Source organism: Podarcis melisellensis (genome assembly GCF_964234715.1).
Source record: "Podarcis melisellensis genome assembly, chromosome: 15".
In the NCBI taxonomy this organism is placed as follows: Eukaryota; Metazoa; Chordata; class Lepidosauria; order Squamata; family Lacertidae; genus Podarcis; species Podarcis melisellensis.
Window position 1 is genome coordinate 39,109,358 of NC_138532.1, and position 23,706 is coordinate 39,133,063.

At 45.2% G+C, this 23,706-nt stretch overlaps 1 protein-coding gene across 5 annotated transcripts in view; it reads right to left on the reverse strand.

Moving 5' to 3' along the window:
• USP32 (ubiquitin specific peptidase 32) overlaps positions 1-23,706 on the reverse strand; it is a 126,665-nt gene that overhangs the window by 73,743 nt on the left and 29,216 nt on the right. For all 5 annotated transcript variants that reach the window (XM_081890146.1, XM_081890144.1, XM_081890143.1 and 2 more), the window contains exons 2-4: positions 17,149-17,276; positions 1,621-1,726; positions 586-704 (exon numbers count right to left, since the gene is read on the reverse strand). In XM_081890146.1, coding sequence (XP_081746272.1) covers positions 586-704; positions 1,621-1,726; positions 17,149-17,276 — 353 coding nt within the window. The remainder of the gene's footprint in view (positions 1-585; positions 705-1,620; positions 1,727-17,148; positions 17,277-23,706) is intronic.

The following is a 23,706-nucleotide window of genomic DNA, read 5'->3' on the forward strand; positions in this document are numbered from 1 at the left end:
AAAAAGGTTGGATCACTTGATATGGAATGACACAGTTGATGAGGTCACTGAAGCAGGAGAAAAGGCAATGCTTGAAAGCAGGAATAGGGAACTGTTGACACTCTGGATGAAGTTGGACTGCAACTCCCATCAGTCCCAGCTAGCATGGCCAGTGATCCGGGGTGATGGGGGCTGTTGTCCAGCAACACCTTAAAGGCCACAAGTTCCCCACCCCTGGGTTTAAAGCAGCAACCTGGTGCCCTGCAGATGGTTTGGACTACAACTCCCAGAACCCCTCCAGCCAGCAAAGAGATGGCTGGCTTGAAGAACCAGACGCATGACTGCCTCCCTGCAATAGCCAGGGCTAGCTTATTCATTTCAGCAACCTCAGGTGCAACCTGACACCTGCATAGCACCTTGCAGAGACTAATCCTATCAAGTCTGCAATCTCCTACTACAAGGGTGTGGAACTGGATCTGGTCAGTAGACCTGATCCTGATTCTGCAAATCACTGCAGGCTACTTCCAACAGGAGGTCAGGGCTCCACACTTTCACCCTCATCCTCAGGTTATCCGGTAAAAGGAGATAAGGAACTGCAGGAAATACCTCCGAGAAGCATTTCTTGAGGCTTTCCGGGACTTTCCCATCGACCACCTGAAGCATCCTTTCCATCTCTTCACGGACAACATAGCTCCCAGATTCATTTGAAAACAGGCTGAAAATGTCTAAGCAAAAAACCAACAGCAGAATAATTAAACATTCAAGTCACACCAGTGCAACAGAGCTGGCAATACCAATTAACTTGCACAGCTTTCTGAACAGGGCTGATTTTTTACTTTTCTGCACTCATAAAAAGGGCTTTGCTAATCAGTTATGTTATTGGGATCAACAAGGATGCCAGTTTAAATTGGAGCTGATAATATTTATATACAAAACATGAAATTACATCTACAGGAACAGTACCTGGAGCCTATAATGATTCTAATATTTTAATTTGTTACTGTTACTTACCTTTGTATTTTTTATACTGAAGGTTTTATACCTCTACACACACACACCATTTACAGCTGAATGCAAATATAATATTCCAACTGAAATATTTTGATTCTTCTGCAGAGGGTGGGAGATGCTAAGTGGAAAGTCTCAAGTTTCTTTCATAGAATGCCTCCGCCTCACTCTAATGGTCTAACCATCCTGACTGAACATTAGATTCCCATTTAAAGTGAATGGAGGGAAATGCAACCTGATACAGTGGAACCTTTTCTTACAATCATAATCCATTCCGGAGGCCCATCCGCTAGGCGAAACTGGACGCTGGTAGAGGTGCCGTTGTGTGCGCGTGCATTCGGCGGCAGAGCACTTCTGCGCATGCACAGATGGCAGAAGCCGCTTCCGCGCATGCACGAATTGCAGCAAACCTGGTGTTTACTTCCGGGTTTGCCACGGTCGCAACTTGGAATGTCCGCGAGAAAGGGCGGGTGTAAGTCGAGGTTCCACTGTATGTCCAAGGTTATGGATTGTGGGGGAAGGTGTCTGATTCACATCCCCACCCCAAATATTAGGTTTATATCCTACCTTTCTTGCAAAGAGCTCAAGTGCACAGTGAACGCCCCCAAAAAATCAGATGCTGCCACTACTTACATTTTGCTTTCTCTTCATCTCTGCCCCTCGTTAGCAGGACTAAGCCTACTATCAGATTGTTGAAATGTAGTCCTTTGGCCGTGCCACCAAAAGAGCAATATATGACCTGAAAGTTACAAAAAGAAAGTGAGAAAACTTTACTCTTTATGCTTGCATGCAGACAAGATTTTAATCCTTTCGCTTGGCCACCGTAGCACAAAACTCCCAAATTAAATGCTTTCCCGAATCTGTCTATCTAGACTGGAATCTTGTTTCCAGCTGTAGTCAGCCAGAAGTTCTTAGTTTCTCACAAGCAGGACCTGGAAGCAATTGCCTCTCCATTTCAACCCAGAGTCTGGAATGAAGGAATATTTATTCATTTAGAATATGTTATACCATGCCACCCCATCTAAAGTCTTCAGACAATAAAACTAAAAACAAAACAATAAAAAGTAATTCAACTGCTGACAACAGTCTTTCATAAAAACAGCAGCAGTGCAAACATTGGAACTGAAAAGTAATGAACACCTCCAAAGAGGTAATAGGTGCATTAAAAGCCTGGACATGTAAGGCGATGATTCTATCTCAACCTGGCATCGCAGGCTTTAATCCTAATAACACTTACCTGGGCGTAAAAGTAGACAAAGACTGCAGTGTGAAACTCAAACCTGCCTCTGTACAAAATGGTCCCACAGACAAACATGCACGACTAAACCCAACTAACAAAAATCAAAAGCCTTTGCAAGAAGGGAATCTCCAAGTCACCCACACCCCATACATTATCCTGGGCTTCTAGCCACTGCCAGAAGTCAACATTTACGCCAAGCCCCATCAACAGAGCTGACCAGCACAACCATCAGCCCCTAGCCCAAAGCCAAACAACACATGGTTTCAATAGGTGGTTTAGTGCCACACATATATTATTCTCCCAACTGTGCATCTTAGGTTGAGTAGGAACAGGACTTTAATATGCGGGCGGCTGGCAGCACTATGACACAGGAAGAACTCTCCAGTGGCTGCTAGTTAACATTTCCCACTGTAAGTAACTGGATTGCAAGTGATTTAAGTCCCTGGTATGAATATTGCATCTGATATGAACTCACTTATCAGCCTTTGGCTGCCTCCTAAGCCTCCTTCCCTCCCTCCCCTCATCTGTAATGTGGGTGGCAAAGCTACTGACTGCCAAGGCAGGTAAAGTGGTTCTGAGTACTTTAAAGCAATGTTAAGCACTATTATTACGAGTGAAAACTTCCCATCCACTCTAAAAACAAGTGTTAAAGCCTTGCTTATCTATTTATAGCCAGTGCAGGGAACCTTTGCCCCTCCAGATGTTGCTGAGCTACAATTCCCTTCAGCTCCAGCAAACATGGCTGAATTATCAGCACTGAAGTGACCTCCCCAGGGCACAAGCCCAGGCAGCGTGTATGGAAGTCCTGGGCTGCCCAGACAATGTCCCCGCTCTCTGCCTCGCTGATGTGTTCCAAAGGACAGCAGAGCCATACATTGGGCACCTGCTTAGTTGCAGGAGTTGCTGGAAGGAGGTGTTCAAGGCACCATCCAGCTATCTTAGGGACTCCACTTCAAATTTGTGTAAAGTTTACTCCTTAGACTTTTCTTCTCCCAAAGATGTCTTGCAAGCAGTGGAGGTTTAGGATGTGTTTTCCATTTCCTAGATGGGCTACCTTCCCAGGCTGACGAGCCCCATCTGCCCCTCACTTCCCTATACAGTGGTACCTCGGGTTACAGATGCTTCAGGTTACAGACGCTTCAGGTTACAGACTCTGCTAACCCAGAAATAGTACCTCGGGTTAAGAACTTTGCTTCAGGATGAGAACAGAAATCACGTGGCAGCAGCAGAAGACCCCATTAGCTAAAGTGGTACCTCAGGTTAAGAACAATTTCAGGTTAAGAGTGGACCTCCAGAACGAATTAAGTTCTTAACCTGAGGTACCATGTGCAGAAACCGCCTTCTTAACTGTTAGACCCAGTATTGCTCTCATCCACTCAATCCGCCAGAGCCTGTCTTCACATACAGGGGAAGTCCCTAACTCAATGAGGGTTTGAGACTTATTGGCTACCCTCACCTAGTTTAGTCGGCCAACCAAAGCTGTTGCCAGGAGGTGGCTGTTGTCACATGCTGACAGCTTCTAGGAGCCATGAGTGAGAGCTAAGTGCAGGATGGGGAACAAACTACCCCAGAAGGAGCACAATGTGTCCCTCAAAAGAGAGGGCCAAAGGTTCCCCACCACTAATTGATAGGAAACACAAGGAAGCTGGCTAGTTTCTATTTTCTGGGGTAGGGAACCCTGTGGTCCTCCAGATGTTGTTGGACTACAACTCCCATCATCCCTGATCATTGGCTATGCTGGCTAAGTCTGATGTGAGTTTTGAGTTCAACGACATCAGGAGGACCACAGCTGACCTACACCAAGCCTGTCACTGCGTCAGCTACTCTGGGAGGGAATGAACATTCATACTTAAGTCACCAGTGGCATGGCCATTCTGTCACCTCCCTCTCAAGCCTCACGGGCCTACAAACCTGTTCCAACACATTTGTCCTCAGACACGCACAGTATATCATATTACTTATTAGCTACCCTTCAGGTTGCAGCACTAGGTGATTATTTATAGGTCCAATAGTCATGCGAGAAGTCATCATAGGACAAATCTCCCCCTGCTTCTAAAATAACTCAGCCTGTCTTGCTTCTCCAAGAACCAGAGGTGGAGCATTTTCAAGGTGCATAAATATCAGGCACTCCTAGTGCCTGGGGTTTTATTTACAACTGATTTAAAAAGGCTTCTCCCTAAACAATTGATGCCAGCTCTCCTAAAGTTTGGACACTGGCACATAGAAAGCCACAACCTCTCATTCTAGCCCAGGCAGTCATATCACAAGCAGTCTCCTCCAGTTTTCTAGAGGTAAACTGGAGGTGATTAGGCAGAGCAGGTTTAATAAACTGAAAGGGAGTGGGGCTCTCCTCCTCCTGTCAGGTTGTCTGTCTGTCACTAATCATCAACGCTGGCATGTTTAGGCATGTGCACTATTAACAGGCTAATAATGTTCACTGACTTTATTTGCAAGGCCAACTTAAAGACTTCAATACCATTCCAAAGGAGTCACATGTACAGATGCCTCCCCATACCTGTAGTGGCTACTGGTTCCAAACAAGCACTACAGGAACTTGGAGGCAGAGAGTGACCTTTTAGTTTCTGTCCTGTTCTAGGCTCCCAAGCAAGGAGAGTTCCATGGAAACGGGCATGCACACACCCTTCCAAGCAGGGTCTTTTTTTACTGCCAGAGACAAAGGCCATAATTGCTGTTCCTATTAGTTCCCTATCTTGTTCCTGTTGACAAAACTGAATTCCCATGCTCTGTGCCCTCCAGCTTGCAAGCCCCAGCTAGTGGCAGGCATTATGAGGTCTCTGGATTGCTCAGGTTTGGTGTAAATTGGGGTTGGAGACCCTCCAGATCTTGCTGGGCCTCGAACCTCCTTTACCCCAGCCAGCATGGCCAATAAACAGGGACCATGTTTAATCCAGAACCTTACTTCTTAAGAGACATTGGATCAAAGCGATTACCATTCTGGGCATGTCTCTTCTGAAGGCAGGTAACTCTACAAAATTGGGAATGAATAAATGAGAGTGAATAAATGAGCCAAGTTTGTTGCCATTCAGATTCTCATCGCTGGTGTTTCTTTTCTGAAGCTTCCTTTCCGAGAAGGCTGAAAGTCTTAAAAAATGTTCAGCCCCCGAGTATGCTGGAAATTTCATCCGTGGAAGATAAGAAACAAATACACAGCAGGTTGCGGCCATTTTATCCACTCACATTACCTGGCTATTAAACAAGGTTGACTTTCTGAAAACACAGCAGGGCCTCAAATGGAAGAAAGGGCCTGTTTTGAGCAAGGAAGCTCAGCCCTGAGAGTGTATTTCAGGTCCTTTTATTGTAAAGCAGCACCTGGTTCTCAGAAAACACTGCAAGGAGCCAAGGGACTATTTTCCTGGGCTTGGTAAATGCTCAGCTTCAAAACAGCTTCTGCCACCTTCAGATAGAGGCCCACTGCATAGCTTTAAGCAGATATGATTCAGGTGCATTAATGGCTTCATGTGCCAGCTCCTTAGATTCCAGTTCTGTTAAAAATCACATTTTTGCATGCTTCAAATATGCTAAAGTTGTTTAAACCCACTAACACACTACACAGCTCTAGTAGACAGATATCCCCAAGTTCTAGTGCAGTGGTTAGACTGCTGGACAGTGTTTGAGGGAAACTCAGGTTGAAATCCCCACTTAGCTGCAAAGCACACAGAGTGGCCTTATGCCATCCTTAATCTAACCTCCCTCACAGAGCTGTTGTGAAGATAAAACTAGGTTTGGGGTAGGAAGGAGCCACTGATGTGCTTCTCAGAGAAATTAATATACATGTAATAGTATTAAACTGCTTTGTGCAGAGACAGGTTATCTAACTCAAGACAGTCTGCTTCCAACTGCAAAAGTCTATCCAAGTTATCCCTCCAACAATGCTAATTCAAGGATTTTCTAGGAATCTGTCCCATGTAAAAAAAAAACTTGGGAGATCCTTTCTCACAAGCAAAGCAACTGCACACGCCCCATGAGGCAAACCTGGAACACAGGAATGACGATGAACAAGCAGCTTTGGCAACAGCGACAAAGCAAAAGTTAACTTGAGGGCAAACTTACCTGAAGAGTGGCAACAACACAGCGGACATAGGAATAGGACAGCAACATAAAATGTATGGGACATTCCAGGCTACCACATTGACTCACAATGACCACACAAACATTCAAGGGATGATCAGGTGCCAGAAATGTAATTCTCCTTAGTGCCAGTTGTGGCAAGATACCCTCACTCCCTGCTGCTCTACAAGGACTGAGATGCAAGAGATTTCCACGAGTTTCAAAACAAAACACCAGCAGCGACAGATGCTTTGATTCAGTAACCAGGCAGCATAGAGCTTCAGCTCTGATTGCCCTCTCCAGTGCTTGCCATAGGCCAGTCCCACTTTTTCAAAAACAAGACCATTCAACAGTTGTCAAATGGCCTCCTTACCTCTCCACTCTGTAGGTTCTCAGGGGCACCAGAGAGTCTCCAGAAAGTATTTCCACACAACAGCAACCTAATGCACTTTACACATTTCAAGACATGTCCCTCTTCCCAAAACCTCTGCATGGGTGCAAAGTGGGGAGCAAGCCCCAGGCTTGCAGCATTCTCCCCATGTCTTGTCATGATCCCTGATGAGGGAGAAATACAGACTGCCCACTTCCCCATGGACCCTCCTGACTTGAGGATGTAGCTTTACCATCTTCCTCAGAGCACAAGCCCCTGCTAACACCCCCTCCACTACAGAGCACAGAAGTCAGTGCCTACAGAATCACAAAAGGGAACCCAGAGTCAACACAGCCATCTTCTCAAGGAGCAGTGTTTGAAACTCCCATTGTTCTAGGCGCATTTTGTGACAGGGAATTTCATCAGTGTGAGCAGTTTCTGAGCTCTGGGCGAAGTACTGTGCCAAAGATTTCAGATTAAAACTGCAGAATGGAAGAAAAGGACCTTTTTCTGCCTCCCCACTTCCAGCTACTCTCTGAAGACTGGAGAAGAGACCCAGATCCTCTTAAGGATATCAGAGGGGTGGGGGCAGGAGAAGAACTAGGGAACGTGAAAATGAGTATTTTAGCTGCAGTTCATTCATTTTCAGCTTTGTACTGCTGTTATAAAAAAGTGTGCCTAGACATTCCATTGTTGAGCCCATAACCTAGGTTTTAGGTGCCATTTAGCTATTAGCTTTCATATTTCAGTTTTTAACACTGTCAAGGAGGTAGAGCCAACTCCCTTGCTCAGCATATATAAGTGCTCATGTGATACCAGCTCTCTACTGAGACAACATCTTTTATAGCTCAGCCAACTGAGAGCTGTCCAGGGTCCTGAATTGCTCAGAGAGGCCTGCTTTGCCTTAAATTTGCCTGTCTGGAAGGGCCTTTGTGGTTCTTCCACTTTCCCTGCAAGCTAAGCAGAACAGTAGAGTTCTCCTCCCTACCACTGCTCAAAACACAGAATGTAAAGCATGAGCTGTCAGTTGTTGACATGCTGTCAGTTTCAACCAGAACCCTGACACATCAGGAGGCACTGATCCAGCTTTGTATTAACCATTTGGCTGGCACATGAAGCAGGGATTGTGTGCAAGTGCTCAAAGTGAGCTGGTGGAGGAGGAATGGAGTGCTTTGTCCTTTCTTTAGTCCAGCCTTTCTCAACCTGTGGGTCCCCAGATGTTGTTGAACTACAACTCCCATCACCCCTAGCTAGCAAGGCCAGAGCTCAGGGATGATGGGAGTTGTAGTCCAACATCATCTGGGGACCCACAGGTTGAGAACTGCTGCTTTAGTCCCAAAACAGAAACCAAGTAGTCTGCAAGTGGATGGAAGCTTCCCACCTCTACACCAGCATTTCTGCCAGTTCACAGTGGTCTAATAAAACTCTGCAGACTAGTGACCCTTTTGTGCACTAGCTCCCGATTTCTTGTTTCACAAAAGCCTGAATACCAGCAGTGACTCGTGTGGCACAGTACTATTGGTCTGTTGTGGTAAATTGGTTTTGTTTATTTTTCAGTTCTCTCTTATTTTGATGTCAACAAACACAGTTGCTTTTATTCACTGTTCTTTAACTCTTCTATTGTTGGTGCTTACATTTGTAGCTCTATCTTGTAAGCCACCTTAGTGTAGCCAGATGGATGAACACAGACCTCATGATCAGAAGAAGTGGACAGTTCAAGCAGGGACACAAGCAGGACAACCCAGAACGCTTCAGGTCCTGGGAATCACAAGACACAGAATCTCCAATTCTGCACCACAGCTGCTATAAGTGACCAGGTGTGCAGCTCTCTTAAAATCACCAAACCATCCTTCAGGTAAGACTACAAGACTGTCCTGCCTGCCCTAAGTAATTGCCAATGTTAAGATTCAAACCAAGTTACACGCGATTTACATAAAACATTAAATTCTCCGGACCCACAGTCCAAATTCTGCTCTCAAAGCTGCAGGCACAAATCTCACCTTTGGATGCAACGATATTTACCTCACAGCCCTTTCTGTTGACAATACACTGAAAATACACTTGCTGTGTGAGGTGTGGAGAGCAGCCTGCTTTCAAGATGAAGAGTGTGGGTGTTACACTTCTAAAACTGATAGAGCAGATTACTCTTCAGAATGCCCAGCTCCCTCCATGATATCTATTAAGATTTATCTGTGCCAGAGAAGGAGGGAAAAGGCTGACTCCTTCTAAACAAATCTGCTTGCGCTGCAATTAAAAGTGGTTGCCATATTTACAGGAAAGAAGGAAAAGAAGCAACTGACTGTGGAGCCGAAGCACCTCCTCGAGCGGTAATTACCCAGCTGTGTGCCAGGACACCCCTGTGTGCTGCAAGGAGTTAAATTACCGACAGCTTCTGGCAGCCCTAAGTTCCCAGCCGCACAGGAGGCTGTCCGCTACATCTCCACCCAACGCCCTGCTCATCTTCCATCCTTCCGATCAGCTATTCTGACATGTTTCTACATCAATCGAGACTGGATCATTCAATCACTGTCAATGTGCTGGCCAGGCAGAATGCCCTGCCCTGAAAAGGAGGCTGCCCGTTGAATCTCTTTGTGAGCTGCTGTTCTGGCTTGGCCTCTGTCCAACAACCTCCTGCAAGGTTGGAAAAAATCCTATGCGTTAACCCTATCAGGTGCAGGAAAATCATTCAGTCACTCCTGGTGAGGCAGCATCCCTAAGACAGTGACTCATGCAAGGTGACAAACTGAAGCACAATCCAGGTAAGACAGAGGCACTGTTAGTGGGTGGGTTCCCTAGAAAGGATGGGTGCCTGCTCTTGATGAGGTTACAATCCCTCTGAAGGAACAGGTACATAGCTTGGGCATACTTCCAAATTCACTGCTGTCTCTTGAGGCTCAGGTGGCCTCGGTGGCACAGAGTGCCTTCCATCAGCTTCTGTTGGGCAAACAGCTGTGCTCCTATCTGGACAGGGATAGTCTAATTTCTGTTGTCTATGTTCGGTAACTACTAGGCTTGATTACTGCAATGCACTATGCATGGAGCTGCCTCTAAATTTAGAAAATTCAGCTGGTGCATAATATGGCAGCAAAGTTGCTCACCAGGGCAAGACGGTTTGAGCATATAACCTGGTTTTGACCTATAAAGCCTTAAACAACTCAAGACTGAAATACCTCAAGGACCACCTCTCCCAATATGAATTAACCAGGAACCTGTGATCTTCATTTGAGGCCCTTCTTCGTGTGCCCCCAGTATGAGAGCTCCAGAGAGGGGCAATATGACAATAGGCCTTTTCTGTGGTGGCTCCTGAAGGGACACCGTTCCATTGTCTCCCAAGATAGATGCCAACCAAACCCTATCTGTGGAATGCTCTCCTCAGGGAGGCTCACCTGGAGTCTTAGTAAATACCTTTAGACACCAGGTGAAAACATTCCTCTATAGCCAGGCCTTTCACTGCTTAAATAATCTATGGCCTTTTAAACAGGGGGTATTGTCATTCTTTGCTATCACATTGTGCATTTCTATGTTTTTATACTCAAAACCGCTGTGATCCTCAAATGAAGGGCTGTTTATCAATTTAATAAATGAATAAGCAAGGTGCTCATCTGAGGGCAGGTAGGGCAGGTATTCACCTATACTCTAAAAATAAAAGCATATTTTGGTGCAGAAGTGAAGTATACCTTCTAGCTGAACTCAGAAATAAATAAATGTATTCCTATCAACAGATATTTGGGGAAATGATGCCTTTAAAAGGATGGGGTAAACCAGTGGTGCAGTGGAACAGGGATGAAGAGGAGCTTCTTATTTCATAGCAGGGATGACATCAACATCTCCCAGAGAGCTATCTGACAATTTTCTGCATCCCAAATAAATAAGTTTCTTGGGAGATAAACTCCCAAGAAAGAGGTGGGTTATATTAGCCAAGAGTTAAACTGCCAACTGGAAAGAAAATCCCTTCATTATAACCAACCAACCAAAGCAGAACAAAATAGCAATCAAGCAATTGAGTCCACCAAAACTCTTCATCAGGCTGGATGTTAAGCAAAAAATAAAAAGCGTGGGGTGAAAAAAGTTGGCATTGGTCAAAAATTAATCTGCATTATATAACAAGGATGGGGAACCTGTGGCCCTCCAGATGTTGAATTCCAAACTCCTATTAGCCCTGGCCAGTCTGGCCAGTGGTGAGGGGAGTTGAAGTCCAACAACATTTAAAGGTCACAGGTTCCACACTCCTCTTGTATAGTGTTAAGAATAGGTGTGGCTATGAGCGCTGTCACAAAGCACACCTACATTTCAAAGTTTACCACCACACCAGTGGGACAAACTGCAGCCAAGCTTGACTAAGGCTCAGATGAGGCTTGTACATATAAACATGCCACATCTGATGAGATCCACAGGTAAACACTGAACACAATGCTCCCTAATTTAGAGGACTAAAGGCCCCGCTTTGGTGTCTTTGTCCTCGGAGGAATGGAAGGGCTGGAGAACCTGTGGCCCTACAGGTGTTGCTGGACTGAACCTCCCATAATCCCCAATCACTAGACATGATGGCTGGTGCGAGTTGTGGTTTCACCTGCCTTAGTGCAACAGCCCAAACAACTGGCATGAGCTCTATTCAAACACACACAATCCCCTGACTGCCAGCTTTCATTTCAGCAGCCCCCATGTCCACCTGCCTCGTTCATCTCAAGCTGAGGCAAGGCAGTGGCAAGTTATGGGGAAATGTGGCTAGTCTTGGGAAACACCGGCATTGGAAAAACTCTTAAATTGGCTCCCAAAAGGAACTAAAAACAGTCACCTTGTAGTCTTTTGTGCCCAGCACTCCTGCTCCCTCTTCTGTTAAATTCCCTCATGTAAAAAAACCACCTTTCCTAGAAAGCCCCTGACTGAACACTCCTGGCCTCCATCCCAAATCCAAAATGAGGCCAAGTATATGCAATGGCATATTACTCAGACCCACTGCTATTGCCTCTCCCTTCACTAGGTTAAGTCTATGAGAGAGGGACCCATTTTTTGCTTGTGTTACTCTATGTAGAGCCATGTATGTACACCTATTGTGCTATTTAGTAATATTTATATCAACAACCTGGGAGCTCGAAAAGTTATTCCATTCTGGGATGAAGCATGCTTCCATACACTGGACTCAAATCGGGTAATATTCTGCATCAACAATCTAATAATCCAGCAATTTTTTCCCCTAGTATGTAAAAATATTTATCTGTTAGCTTTCCAAGCAAGAATATGGCAACATACAGAGTTTGGAGAATCTTGCCTTTTGTGTGTGCGCATTTGGCAGAAGGAAAGGCATGATTAAGTGAGAAACAGTAAATGCTACACTTCCTCTCCACTACAATGAACCTAATCCTATTCTGCCATAACCATGCGTACATTTCCAAATCTCTCCTCCAAATAATGAGGCCTAGAAACTTGATTTGCCTTTCACAAGTCCAAAGTCTGTGCCAACTACCAGACTCAACGTAGAATTGAAGGTTACTTAGAGTCGTGTCCTGTGTTAGAGCTCTGTATCCCTCGGTGGACACTCAGTATTTATTCTCAAATCCTTATTCTTGTGCACATGTACAACAGCATCTGCAAAAGATGCAGGCAGAGTCTTATCAATAATTGCTTCTCAAGCGACAAAAAAAAATCATTAGCCCATTTCACCTGATAGAAATAGGTTGCGCCTAGTTCTGACTTCACTTAATGGGAGATGCCTAGATACCTAATCATTCATACCAGAAAAATCAATAGCTGTATATATCACAGATGGCCTCCAGGTTGAAATGGGTTTTAAAATTATATAGAACAAGCTTCTGACATTTTCTGAGCCCTTACTAGATGCTGCCTGCCCCTTCAGGTTTTTCTACCGCAGCCACGAGTCCCAGTAACTTGCTTACCATTCAAACCCAGTTGCAGAGATTCTATAAATTTCAAGTTCTCTTCTTGCGATGAATAATTTCTGAAAGTTACCCAAATATTGTGGTTGGAGCCCCCAGAAAATTTCCACAGTTGAAAAAAGGAACTTCCAGTGTTTTTATTTGGGAAATTGTTTCATGTTGCATGGACTGCATCACGTGGTTCTGGTGAAGGTCCTGGTTAACAGCTGGTTATACCAGAGAACCACTTTATCAAGCAGAATGAAGGAAGCAGCATGCGATGCTATGGAGATGGGTCATCCATGCCCCTTTTGCCTCCAAGGTCAGAAGGGGTGTGGGGAAAACCTCCAGATTACTGACCACTTTGCAAAATGCAGAATATGTAAGCACTGACACCACCAGGTACATAAGCACTGGATTGTTATCTAACGTCTCTCCTAAATATAATTTGAGAGAGAGAGAGAGAGAGAGAGAGAGAGAGAGAGAGAGAGAGAGAGAGAGAGAAAGGGCCCATGCCCCAAACCTGGAAATTTTATTCCAACACCTCTCCAGATTGAGATATCGGTCATTATGCTTTCGTGCATATCTTCTCAGTCATGCGGGCTTGGAAAACACAGGACGGCTTAATGCACAGCTGAATTTTTCAAGGCTGATTTTTTCTAGAAGCTGAACAGTGCACACACAACACTGAAGTTGTTGTGCTCTTGTGGTACAGTACACACAGCCCTGAAAACGCACCAGCAACTTCTACCTTGTGGTGATTTCACCAGGACACATTACAGACTAGGGACAGTTGGGAATGAAAGGGGGTTGTTATTGTTATTTTAAGTTTAAACATTTAATAATGAATGTTTTATAAACAGGGGAAATCTTTTTGCCATTTTCACTGCTGCTTGCTGCATTTTTTAAGAAACATGCCCAGCTAGCTTTGCTGGGAAAATTATTATTATGCTGAAATGATTATCTGTTGTCTTCCACAGGTTCAGCAAGGATGGCACAGATCTGTGCTCCAGATATACTCAGAACACATATAGACTGTGTTCACATGTCACATAAAGCTGGGATTTCTGCCTTACGGTTTACTGGGAATGAGCTGCATGAAGTGTGCTGGTGCATGCTGCTTGATCATTCTAACTCCCTGAGTAACACAAACTGGAAAGCTGCAATGGAGCTTGGTTCTGATGTCCAGAACCAGAACCAGGAGACACATGAAAGAGGGCAGAGGAGAAGTTAGCTTCACACAGGTGCAGTCTCAGATTGCTTGGGGGAAACTCTGGAGGAGGAGACTTAGGCAGCTGCAAGGAGGTGGGGACCTTTGGTCTCAGCAACTGCTTCACAGGGGCAAGACCTACCAGAGATGAGTGTTTGTTAGCACTCCTGTGCAGGTCCTGATTTGGCTAATACAGAGTTAATAACAACCAGCTCAGTGTATTTTACTGCTGGCTCACTCCTGCCACCGCCCCACTTCACTTATTTTCTTTGGTGGAGTTCCTGTGTACCTAAAGACCTTGTGATAATTAGAAAATCAACGGCTACTGATGAGAAAGACTTCGCCTGCTACATTTCTACTTGTTAAAAGGCACGGGAGTGTCACTTCTAGGCGATTTCTCTCACGGCAGTGTTTTTGAAAGCATTATATCTGCTCCCCTCAAAAAGGACAGTGTGGATACAGAACAGCAAGGAAGGCTGTTCATGCCACTGAACAACTGCAGCACTAATCTGCATCAGCTGCTCTTTGTTGAAAGTGCCTGCTTTTATTCATTCCCTCTTGGACTAATCTTATTTTTTCTCCATTAATTTCCTCTTATTCCTCTCCTCATTGTCTGCACTCAAGTCTTTGCTAAGTCTGCCTTCTGCCTTAATGGCCTCCATCACTGCCTCTGGTTTTTGCACTACCTTTCTGTGATAAAACAGCTCCTGCCTGTCAATTACTTCTGATCCATTTTGCCTCTGCATCTTCTGCAACAGTCTCATTGCCTCCTGCTTCAATTATATTTTCTTAGGAACACAAACTATCTAACCAAGCTGGGATCATTGGTAAAGCATGAGACCCACATTGGGCAAAAGAGTCCTGTGTTGCAGGAGGTTGGACAAGAGGACCCTCAGGATCCCAACTCTACAGTTCTATGATTCTGAGTACTGTCAACAGCAGGGATGGAGGAACTTGTTGGCCCTCCTGATGTTGCTGGATTGCAACTCCCGGCATCCCTGAGCACCAGCTATGTTGGCTGGGGCTGATCAGAATTTGGAGTCTTAACATTGCTTGGTGGGTCAGAGACTCCCCACCCCTGGGTCAACAGTCACTGATTGACAGCAGCTCTCCAGGGTTTCAGACAGGAGTGTTTCCCAGCCCTCCCTGGAGATGCCAAGGACTGAAACCAGAGCCTTTGGTATGCAAAAACTACATCTCTTCCCCAATAATGCTTCCCAATCTTGCTGGTTTACTTGCGTCTCATCTCAGGCTTTTTAGGTCAGTTTTCTATTCAGGTGCTCAACTTCTTTCCTCTGTTTGCAACTGGAACTATGAGGCTGTTACACCTTTACTATTACCTTTCATGACTGCCTTTTTGTATCCAATTTATAACCTTGCTTATCACTTTCTAAGTAATTCATTCTTCAACTCCTCCATGTTGTTCATCTTTACTTTCGCCTTCATGTTTGGGGATATTTTATTTCAACCACCAATTTCCATGTTCTAAGCCGCTCCCTAAGCCTAGAACTTGCTACCCCACTTTACGCTTTGCCACACAGGACATCTTTAGATGGGGGGTGGGGAGCTAATAACATAGTATTCTATCAGGCTCAATGATTCCGGTAATTTCCTTAGAGAAGCTGCAGCAGCCAGCGAGGAAAACTGCCGCCACCACCATCTGCGTCAGCTGCTGTTTTCCCAAGTAGGATCAGCCCTGACACCCTTCCCTTTTCACAGCAGGTTATTTATGAACCAAATATACCTTTCCTAAAAGTGTGGGAGGGAAAGCCCTAGAGCTGTTTATGATCCCCTCTATTTCTGACATTCAGGCACTGGGTGTTGTCATTTACGCAGCCAAAATGGCACCACCCACACGCAAGAGGGAAGTTGTCAGCAAGAAGGTTTTCTGTGGGGGTTTTGGGGCGGGGGGACACCCCAAGATTTGCAGAAGGGGGGCAGGAAACCAACAAACAACCCAGTCAAGAATGGGCATGCCCAGTGACCATGGAATGCTGACTGACAGTTGTGGGGAACAGAGAACTATCGGAAGGGGGAAATGGAACAGAGTGGCTGAAATCCTGATCAGCAGAACTCCATCCTGCAACAATTTGCTGCAGGCCCCACTACTATTAATTCAATTTATTAGTTGCCCAATTCTCCTCCTCACTCTCCTTAATTTTTCGTTTAAATGTATATTCGTGGCGACCGAACTAGGAGAGCTTTATTTTGAAAAGAAGGGAGTAACATTAACAGGAAACAATAGCTGAAGGTAGAAATTATTGTGGGGTTTTTTGCCCTCTTTTACTACCTCAAGTCACACAAACATCAGGTGTAGATTTGTGAGCCCTTTTCGGGTGGGTGGCGGGATGACAGAGATGGCTAAATAATGAAGTTGCTGAAGACAGCCCTGGACACCTGGAGTATAAGGGTAAGAAATGGTTGTTATGACTAGAGACAAAGATGGAGAGACTCCTATCCAAAACCCTGGAGAGCCACTGCCAGTCCATGTTGACAATACTGAGCAAGATGAACCAATGGTCTGACTCAGCAGAAGGCAGCTTCCTGTGGGGTCTTGTATACCAGAAGGACCCAGTGGTGGAGTGCAGTTAATCTCTACACACTGAGCACAAAAACACACCCCAATTCCTAACTGTGAGTGTCTGGTCACTCAGTGCAAGGATGAAGCACAGATTTTGCCTTCACCGCCACCTTTCTCTCAGCGCAGGGGTATATCCTCCCACCCAATATTTTGCCACCACAGAACTCTACTGTTCTCCATAGCAGTGAAGGGCAACCACTCACTTCTCACTTCTTGAGCAAAGGGTCTGCTGTGGTGGAGGTATAAACCTACTCCCTGGTGACCCCAGCGATTGAGAACCCAGCCTTCTCTCCTCTCTGCACCATCCCACCCTTTCATCCTGTGACTCGCTGCTTGGTCAGGAAGTGTGACAGAACTGTACAGCACATAAAAGTTCAGCTTTCCCCAACCTAGTGTGCCCTCCAGATGTTCTGCGCTGCAGCTGTCTTCAGCCTTAAGCAAGCAAAAGCAGGTGTCTATAGTCTTCTCCAACCTGCTACTGATCTTGAGACATTCTGGACTACAATTCCCATCAGCCACAGCTAGAAACAACAGGAGCTGTAGATCAAAACATATAAACAACACCAGGCCAAGGGAAGGCTGATACAGGCCCTAGGATTACTACTGCTAGTTGTCACAAAACAGCAACACACCATGTTATAAACGCATACATATCAACGCATACATATCAAACGCATAGCAGAGACACTATGACCGATATATTGGTTGGTGTGAGGCTATAAAGGACTACAGATATTGAGCAACCATTTCCAGAGCAAGCTGAATGCATGCAACTCAACCACAACCCCCCTGCAACACTTCAAGGAAATCAGTAATTACCTCAGCAACTTTTGGAGGAACTCCATCCCCAAGCACTTCCCGAACGAAGCACTGCTGGCTCATGTAATATGAGAGTCCGCAGGTCCTCTTGAAGGCATCTTTCAGCCGCTTCAGTTCTACATCTGTAACTGCATTGGGAGGGCGGAGAGGGAAAGAGTTAGGTACATACTCCGTAATCAAGAAATCTACTCAGAGAAAAGTCAGCCGATTTTTAAAAATGAAATTGTTTGCTAAGATTATTGGAAGAAGATCATTCTTGCAGAAACAATGCACACCCATCACCAGCACACAGAATTCCCTGGTCACTCCTGCAGCCCCCGTGTCCCAGAAAGCCCTATGCACTGAAGTCATCTTTCCTCCAAACAATGATACATGGCTCTGGCAGCTGTCAGTCCACTGGCAGCTGCCATTTTGTTTTTCCCATAACACTCATCTGGGGCACTGTAGGAAAAACTAGAAAGCAGAGACCCCAAAATATAGAAGCACCAGTGGGTGGAGCACTACTCCCTCTTTGTTGCATGTGCCATTTTACTTTCTGTATAAAGCTCCAGACCAAGCAACACTGTGGGATGCTTCAAGGATAATACTCACAGGGATTTTGCTGCTTCTTACAATTTAAGAGCAGAAAAAGCCCACTCCTCTACCAAGCTGCAAGCTGCACTGCTGCAACAGGAAAGACTCCTGTCACTGCCTGGCATTTCAATAAGCTTTCAAAATTGATTCCGCTCTTGTTAAGAAGGGCTTTCTTAGAAGGGAATAGAGCGGCATTGAAAACACAAACAGAAAAATGCCCTAAACATTCCTCTGGTTTGCAGTTGCGATCTGTGACCATGTGACGGCTGCCTGATGACTTCCTCCTGGACCCAAAGTTCCTGTTCCAAGATGCCAACAATTACCACACATCCCCACTTGGAGAAGAAACTGCAATTCCATGGTTGCTAGCTCCAAAATGAGTTATGTGACACCCCCTCCCCTGAACTCACTGGGCACAATGCCGGGTTAAATGAAGCACAGCAAATGTTCACAAGTACACAAAGCAGTTGATATGTCTGCTGCTGAAGCATATCATGTTGTCATGTTATAGGAGCACTAGAAGCTGCTCCATTCCATCTCAGGCCACTGGGCCATCAAGCTCAGGATTGACTAATTGGCAGTGGTTCTCTGTGACTTCAGATGGGGTTTCTCCCTGGCCATACCTGAGGATGCTGCAAATAGAAACTGGGAAATGTGGTCCCTCCCCCAAATCTGGGGCTAATGGCTGTGGATCACTAAGGATATATAGCAAGGCTCGCTCATCCCTGCATTAGGGCCTAAGATCTAGTGTCTAGCATCAGAAATATTTAGGAGAATTATGTGCACACCGCATCCATTTCAACCCCCCACCCCACCCGAAGTAAATTAGATCAGTTGTAGGTCCCTCCAGCTTGCAGTACATTTGCCAGGCTGACCTTCAACGTTGCCCAGCTCTGAGCTGCGTGGTTCTGCACAAGAATGCTTCCCCCATTCCCAGAGTGAGGCTCTTACAACAAATTAAAAATTGAAGCTTCATAAATATTGTTAGTGGGGGTAGATTTGGAGTTATTTATCAGGCTCTTCAAATGCTGTGTCAAGAGGAATAGATTCTCTCTTTCCCCTGCCCGTCCCCTGGGGGTGAGGAAATGGCAGCGCCAGGCTGCCAGGTTCATGTGTTCTGTATTCAGCTCTCACAAGACTGTCTGCAACCACAATAGAAAGATTTCAAGTCCCGGGGACAAATTCTAATCTGTACACCCAGCTCCCTCATCTGTTGCCAGCCAGAAGATCAAGCCTCCTGACTGAACTTGGTCTGTTTCCAGGAGGCCGGTTGCAATGCTAGCATCTGAATGTCTGCTCCGATGTATATATTTATATATAGAGAGAGAAAGAGTGCGCTATACACAAAAGCAGCAAGAAAAGGTGGGGTGGGGGGTTGTTTTGCAGTCAGGGTGGAATAGCTCCATGAACCTAGGAGTCTAGTGCCAGCAGTTCTGAACTTGAAATGTTTTCTCTTCCTGAGTTTAATGGAAAAGGAAGTAGCTAAACTTTGGTGCTGGCACAAAGGACATTCCTCACCCCCAATCACCCCATTCAAATGTGAACCTCGGAATCTTTCAATAATGCAAGGCTGCAACAGCAGGTATGGGGAGAAGCTTAGCAACACAGTACATTCCTTACACACAGAAGGTTCAGTCTCCAGCATCTCCAGTCACAATGATCAAGTCACAGTTTGTGAGAAAGACCCTTCACAGGCAAATGCCCTGGAAAGCTGCTATCAGTTCAGAGTAGGGGTAAATGCACCATGAATCTGATATAATGCAGCTTCCTATGTTGCAAAGAGCTTGTTTTTTGATTCTACAATATGAAGGAAATGTTCTATTGGAAAGGCAACAATACACAAACATAAGGAGGTATAGAGTAGCTACTAGATTATCTCCCAAGAGCAATCAAAATGCAGACACACAGAATACAGAATTGCAAATTCACCTGACGTGTGTGTGCGCGCGCATGCACACACACACACACACACACACACACACTATAGATAGATAGATAGATAGATAGATAGATAGATAGATTACTAGCCCTTATGGTAAATGCACAGTCAGTGGCTGTTCAAAACAGATGCCCTGTAGCTGGGAATGTGTCTCTTTTTCCTCCCTATAATTAGTGAAGCAGAATTAATTATTCAAATCGGTTTTAAAGGTATTGTGCAGGTTTGGGGATTTGGCTTACCCTACTGCAGTACATGGAGCGCTTGAGATTTCGAAAGGCTTGAGCGTGCCATTTCAGTTTTAAGTGTGGACGCAGCCCTGTCATTCATCCACCAGTTGCTTCTCCTGCAGGGAAATGGATCCCATTGCAAAAAGTGATACAAACGACTCTTGACAATAAAATCATTTCTTTTCCACGGTGCAAGCCTCTTCCCTATTCATCAAGCCAAATGGGCACTCCTACTCAATATTTACCTGCCTTAATAATTAATAGGGCGCATGCTGCTGCAGCCATTCCAACTTGGCATTGCATCCTAGCTAGCTGCAATTAAAAAAAACGCACCACACAGACTTTTTCATTCTAAATGCTTTACATATTAGCCACGCAGAAGAAAAGTAGTGGGGTGGAGAGAATCATGCTAAAGAATAGCAGTGAGTTCTGGGGGGAGAGCTCAGTATCCTCCAGTACATACATCATTACGTCCTCATGTACCAACTTGCAGTGCCATCAAGATTTAATTCAAACCGTACAGCACTTTTTTTTGGGGGGGGGGGAGAGAACTTGCAGCTGAAGACTTGGCTCATTATATGGAATCAACAAGCAATTCCTCACCTCCTCTGTAGTTCCTGGGCATGTGAACCCTTCCTCCAGCTGAGCCTATTCTTCTCGTTCCTCTGGGCCTTGCACATTCATCCCCTTGCACATTCCTTCCCTAGGCCTCTGATTCTACTTCGCTCTGCTTTCTATCAGCCTAGCCTTTAGGCCATTGCAGTGAAACAGCACGCGCAATGCGATATTAAATCTGACCTTAAGAAGCCTCCCGCAGCCTGGGCCTAACGAAACCTTGAAGACTGACTTACTGAATGTGTGGCCTATCTTTGTGTTAGGGAAGTGAGATCGTTTGTGATTCAATGGAAAGGGCACATTCTGAAGGTTTTACAGCCTATATTTCCACATTTTTCCTTTGCTGCGTGTTGTGCCATTTTAAATCTCTGCAGGGTTTTTCCTCACCAAAGGGTACTTGCGCCAACCTTGGGTCTTGGCTTCCAGGATTTCCAACACTATTCAGTGATACACCCAGGATCAGAACTTTTATACACCACTGAAGCGCTAAGTCCTGGTCCACAAAACTCATAAACCAGGGTCAACTGTGCTGTCTGGAATTTGGGCATGAATAGTTCATATTGCAAGCCAGCGGCTGCTCTCTAACTTCTTAAAAACTCGATGACCTTTCTCTGTAGGTTACTTTCAAGCCTGTGGTCTTAGGTTCCAAGAAGTTGCTTCCCTGTTGCAGCAGAAGTACAAGATGCCTGCAATCTGCAAGGCACTGTGCTGAGCTGAGAAGCAATCTGGGCAGCTGCTTGTCATAAGGACCCCAGCAGGAGATGCTGTCAAGACAGAACTGTGAGATGCTCACACCACTACCATTGTGAAACAAGCAAAAGCATTCAAACCCCTCAGCTTCTCGACTGCTGCCTTAGTGGCTACACTCAGGTGTTAGTTGAGCCATGTCTGAACAATGTCTCAGAACTATCTGTTCCATTGCGAGAGCTCTTCCTTTCCTTCCAGGAACAGGAGGTAGGGTCTTTAAAGCCAGCACATCTTTGAAGCTCTAGCACAGAGGTCAGCAACCTGCAGCCCATGAGGGTTCCTTAACTGGCCCATGAGCCACCCCCAAACTGAGCCGCCTGCTCTGTGAGTCCCCACACGCTCTCTTCCACGGCTCTGGAAATTGCTTCTGCACATGCCCAGACACCAAAAATTGTGTCTGTGCATGTCCGCAGGTGTGATTTTCGGCATCTAGGCAATTTCTGGTGACACAGACATGCACAGATGCAATTTCTGGCATAGCGCTGCGCTGGTCCGGCCCATGGAGGATCTCCATGGGAGTGATCCATCCCATGCCCATTAAGCCTTGTTGACCCCTGCTCTAGCACAGCACGAACTGGGTGATGCTACCTCTTAAATAGTTATCTAGATGGCTAATAGGGTGGAGATTTATCATCTGCCAAATGAAAGCTGCGTAAGGTTTTGGAACAACCCCCTTGTCCCAATGCCCTGTTGTAATTAAGCCCAAGTATGTATAATTAAAATAACATTCACATCTTCTCCTCCTTTCTTACGCCATTTCTATAACCTTCCCCTTCATCTGCTCCCTTGTATCTATTCTTAGACAGAAAGCCCCCGAGACAGGAATCTGTCCATGTGTAAACAGATGCACTATAGAAATAAAATGTAATTTAGAACAGATCTCTCTCAACTGGGAGCACCACCCATCTAAGCACTATGAGGAGTCTGACAGCAACAAAAGAAAGCTGTACTAGGAGTACCCAAGGGATTACACCATCCAGGAGGACACAGATGTTATTCAAACATCATGCCAAACTCTGGCTTGACATCCCAGGCATATAACAGCAAATTACAGCGCAGACCTCCTTTAAACTGCTTCTATCTGATGGCATCCCAGAACCCACCTTCATCAGTTTTTGTTCACCTTTGGCTTTACATTGCCTTATGCAGAACCTGGATAACTTCTTTGAGACATTCAGACTCTTGGGATATCTGTGATTTGGGTTTCTCAGAAAATCTGGAATGGGAAAATTTTTATGATGCCCTAGAGAATGATTTAATTTAGCATGTTTGTTTTACTTTTGTTTAGTAAACAAAGCTTTTAAGAAACCCTTTGAAACTGGAACATACAAAGTTGCCTGAAATTGAGTCAGACCATTAGTCCATCTAGCCCAGTACTGTCTATGCTTACTGGGAGTGGCCCTCCATGCTTTCAGCCAGGGGAAATTCCCAGTCCTGCTTTGGAGATGTTGGTGATTGGAACCTGGGACTTTCTGCAGCCAACACAAGACACTTTATCACTAAGCTATCTTGCCCAATGTTGTATTTGCAACTGGCATTCATCTATTGTTACTAATGAACTTATACAATGGAAAAATTCCAATGGGGGGGGGAGTATTAGAAACTTCCAGTGGAAAGGTTTCCGCCGCACTTAACTGTGGGATGTAAATGTTACGTGCATATTTTTATTAGCTAGTCTGAGACACCTGGTGCTTTGGCATTGACAAAGCTAAGAAGGTGAGGCCCTGATCCGCATCCAATGGCAGACCACTTGGGGCGTTTAAAAAAGGCTGCTCTGAGTTTCCAAATTATTGAATAGGATTGAAGTAAAACAAATATTTTGAAAGCTAGCTCTGGTATACTGAGTAAAATGCTGAATTTATCAGGGAAGGGCTCACTTGGATCAGTGACAGAGCATCTGCTTTTGTATGCAGAAGGTTCCAGGCTCAATCCTTGACATCTCCAGGTAGGGAGGGAGAGACTACTGCATGAAACTCTGGAAAGTTGCTGCCACTCAATGTAGACAGTACAATGATCTGACTCAGTACATACAATGTAGCTCCCTGTGTTCCTATGTTGTTCCTCTCTCAAATGAGATGAGTGGCAGGGATAGGTCAGTTATTTCATTTAAGGCAGTGGGGCCTTGTATGTAATAATAATAAAAAAGAGTCAAGGATAGGAGCCCAAAAGGTATGGCTCAACAGATTTTCTTGCCTCGTTCTCGTTTCAACTTAAATTATTCCACTTCTGACACTTTTTAAAGTGAAATGCAATCTGGGGTGTGCTGCTTTTGACAAAGCAAACAATGCCAGGTCCTAACAGCCTTATGGTTGGCGCTAAGGTGGTTCGCAGCCATGGGCATTCATCTCACTTTTCCTTAAAAAAAATCAGTGGCAAATAAAAACACACAGCACAGCAGCTGCTTACTGCAAAACATTTATGCTGTGCACATTGCTCCAACAAAGGGGTTTGTTGAAG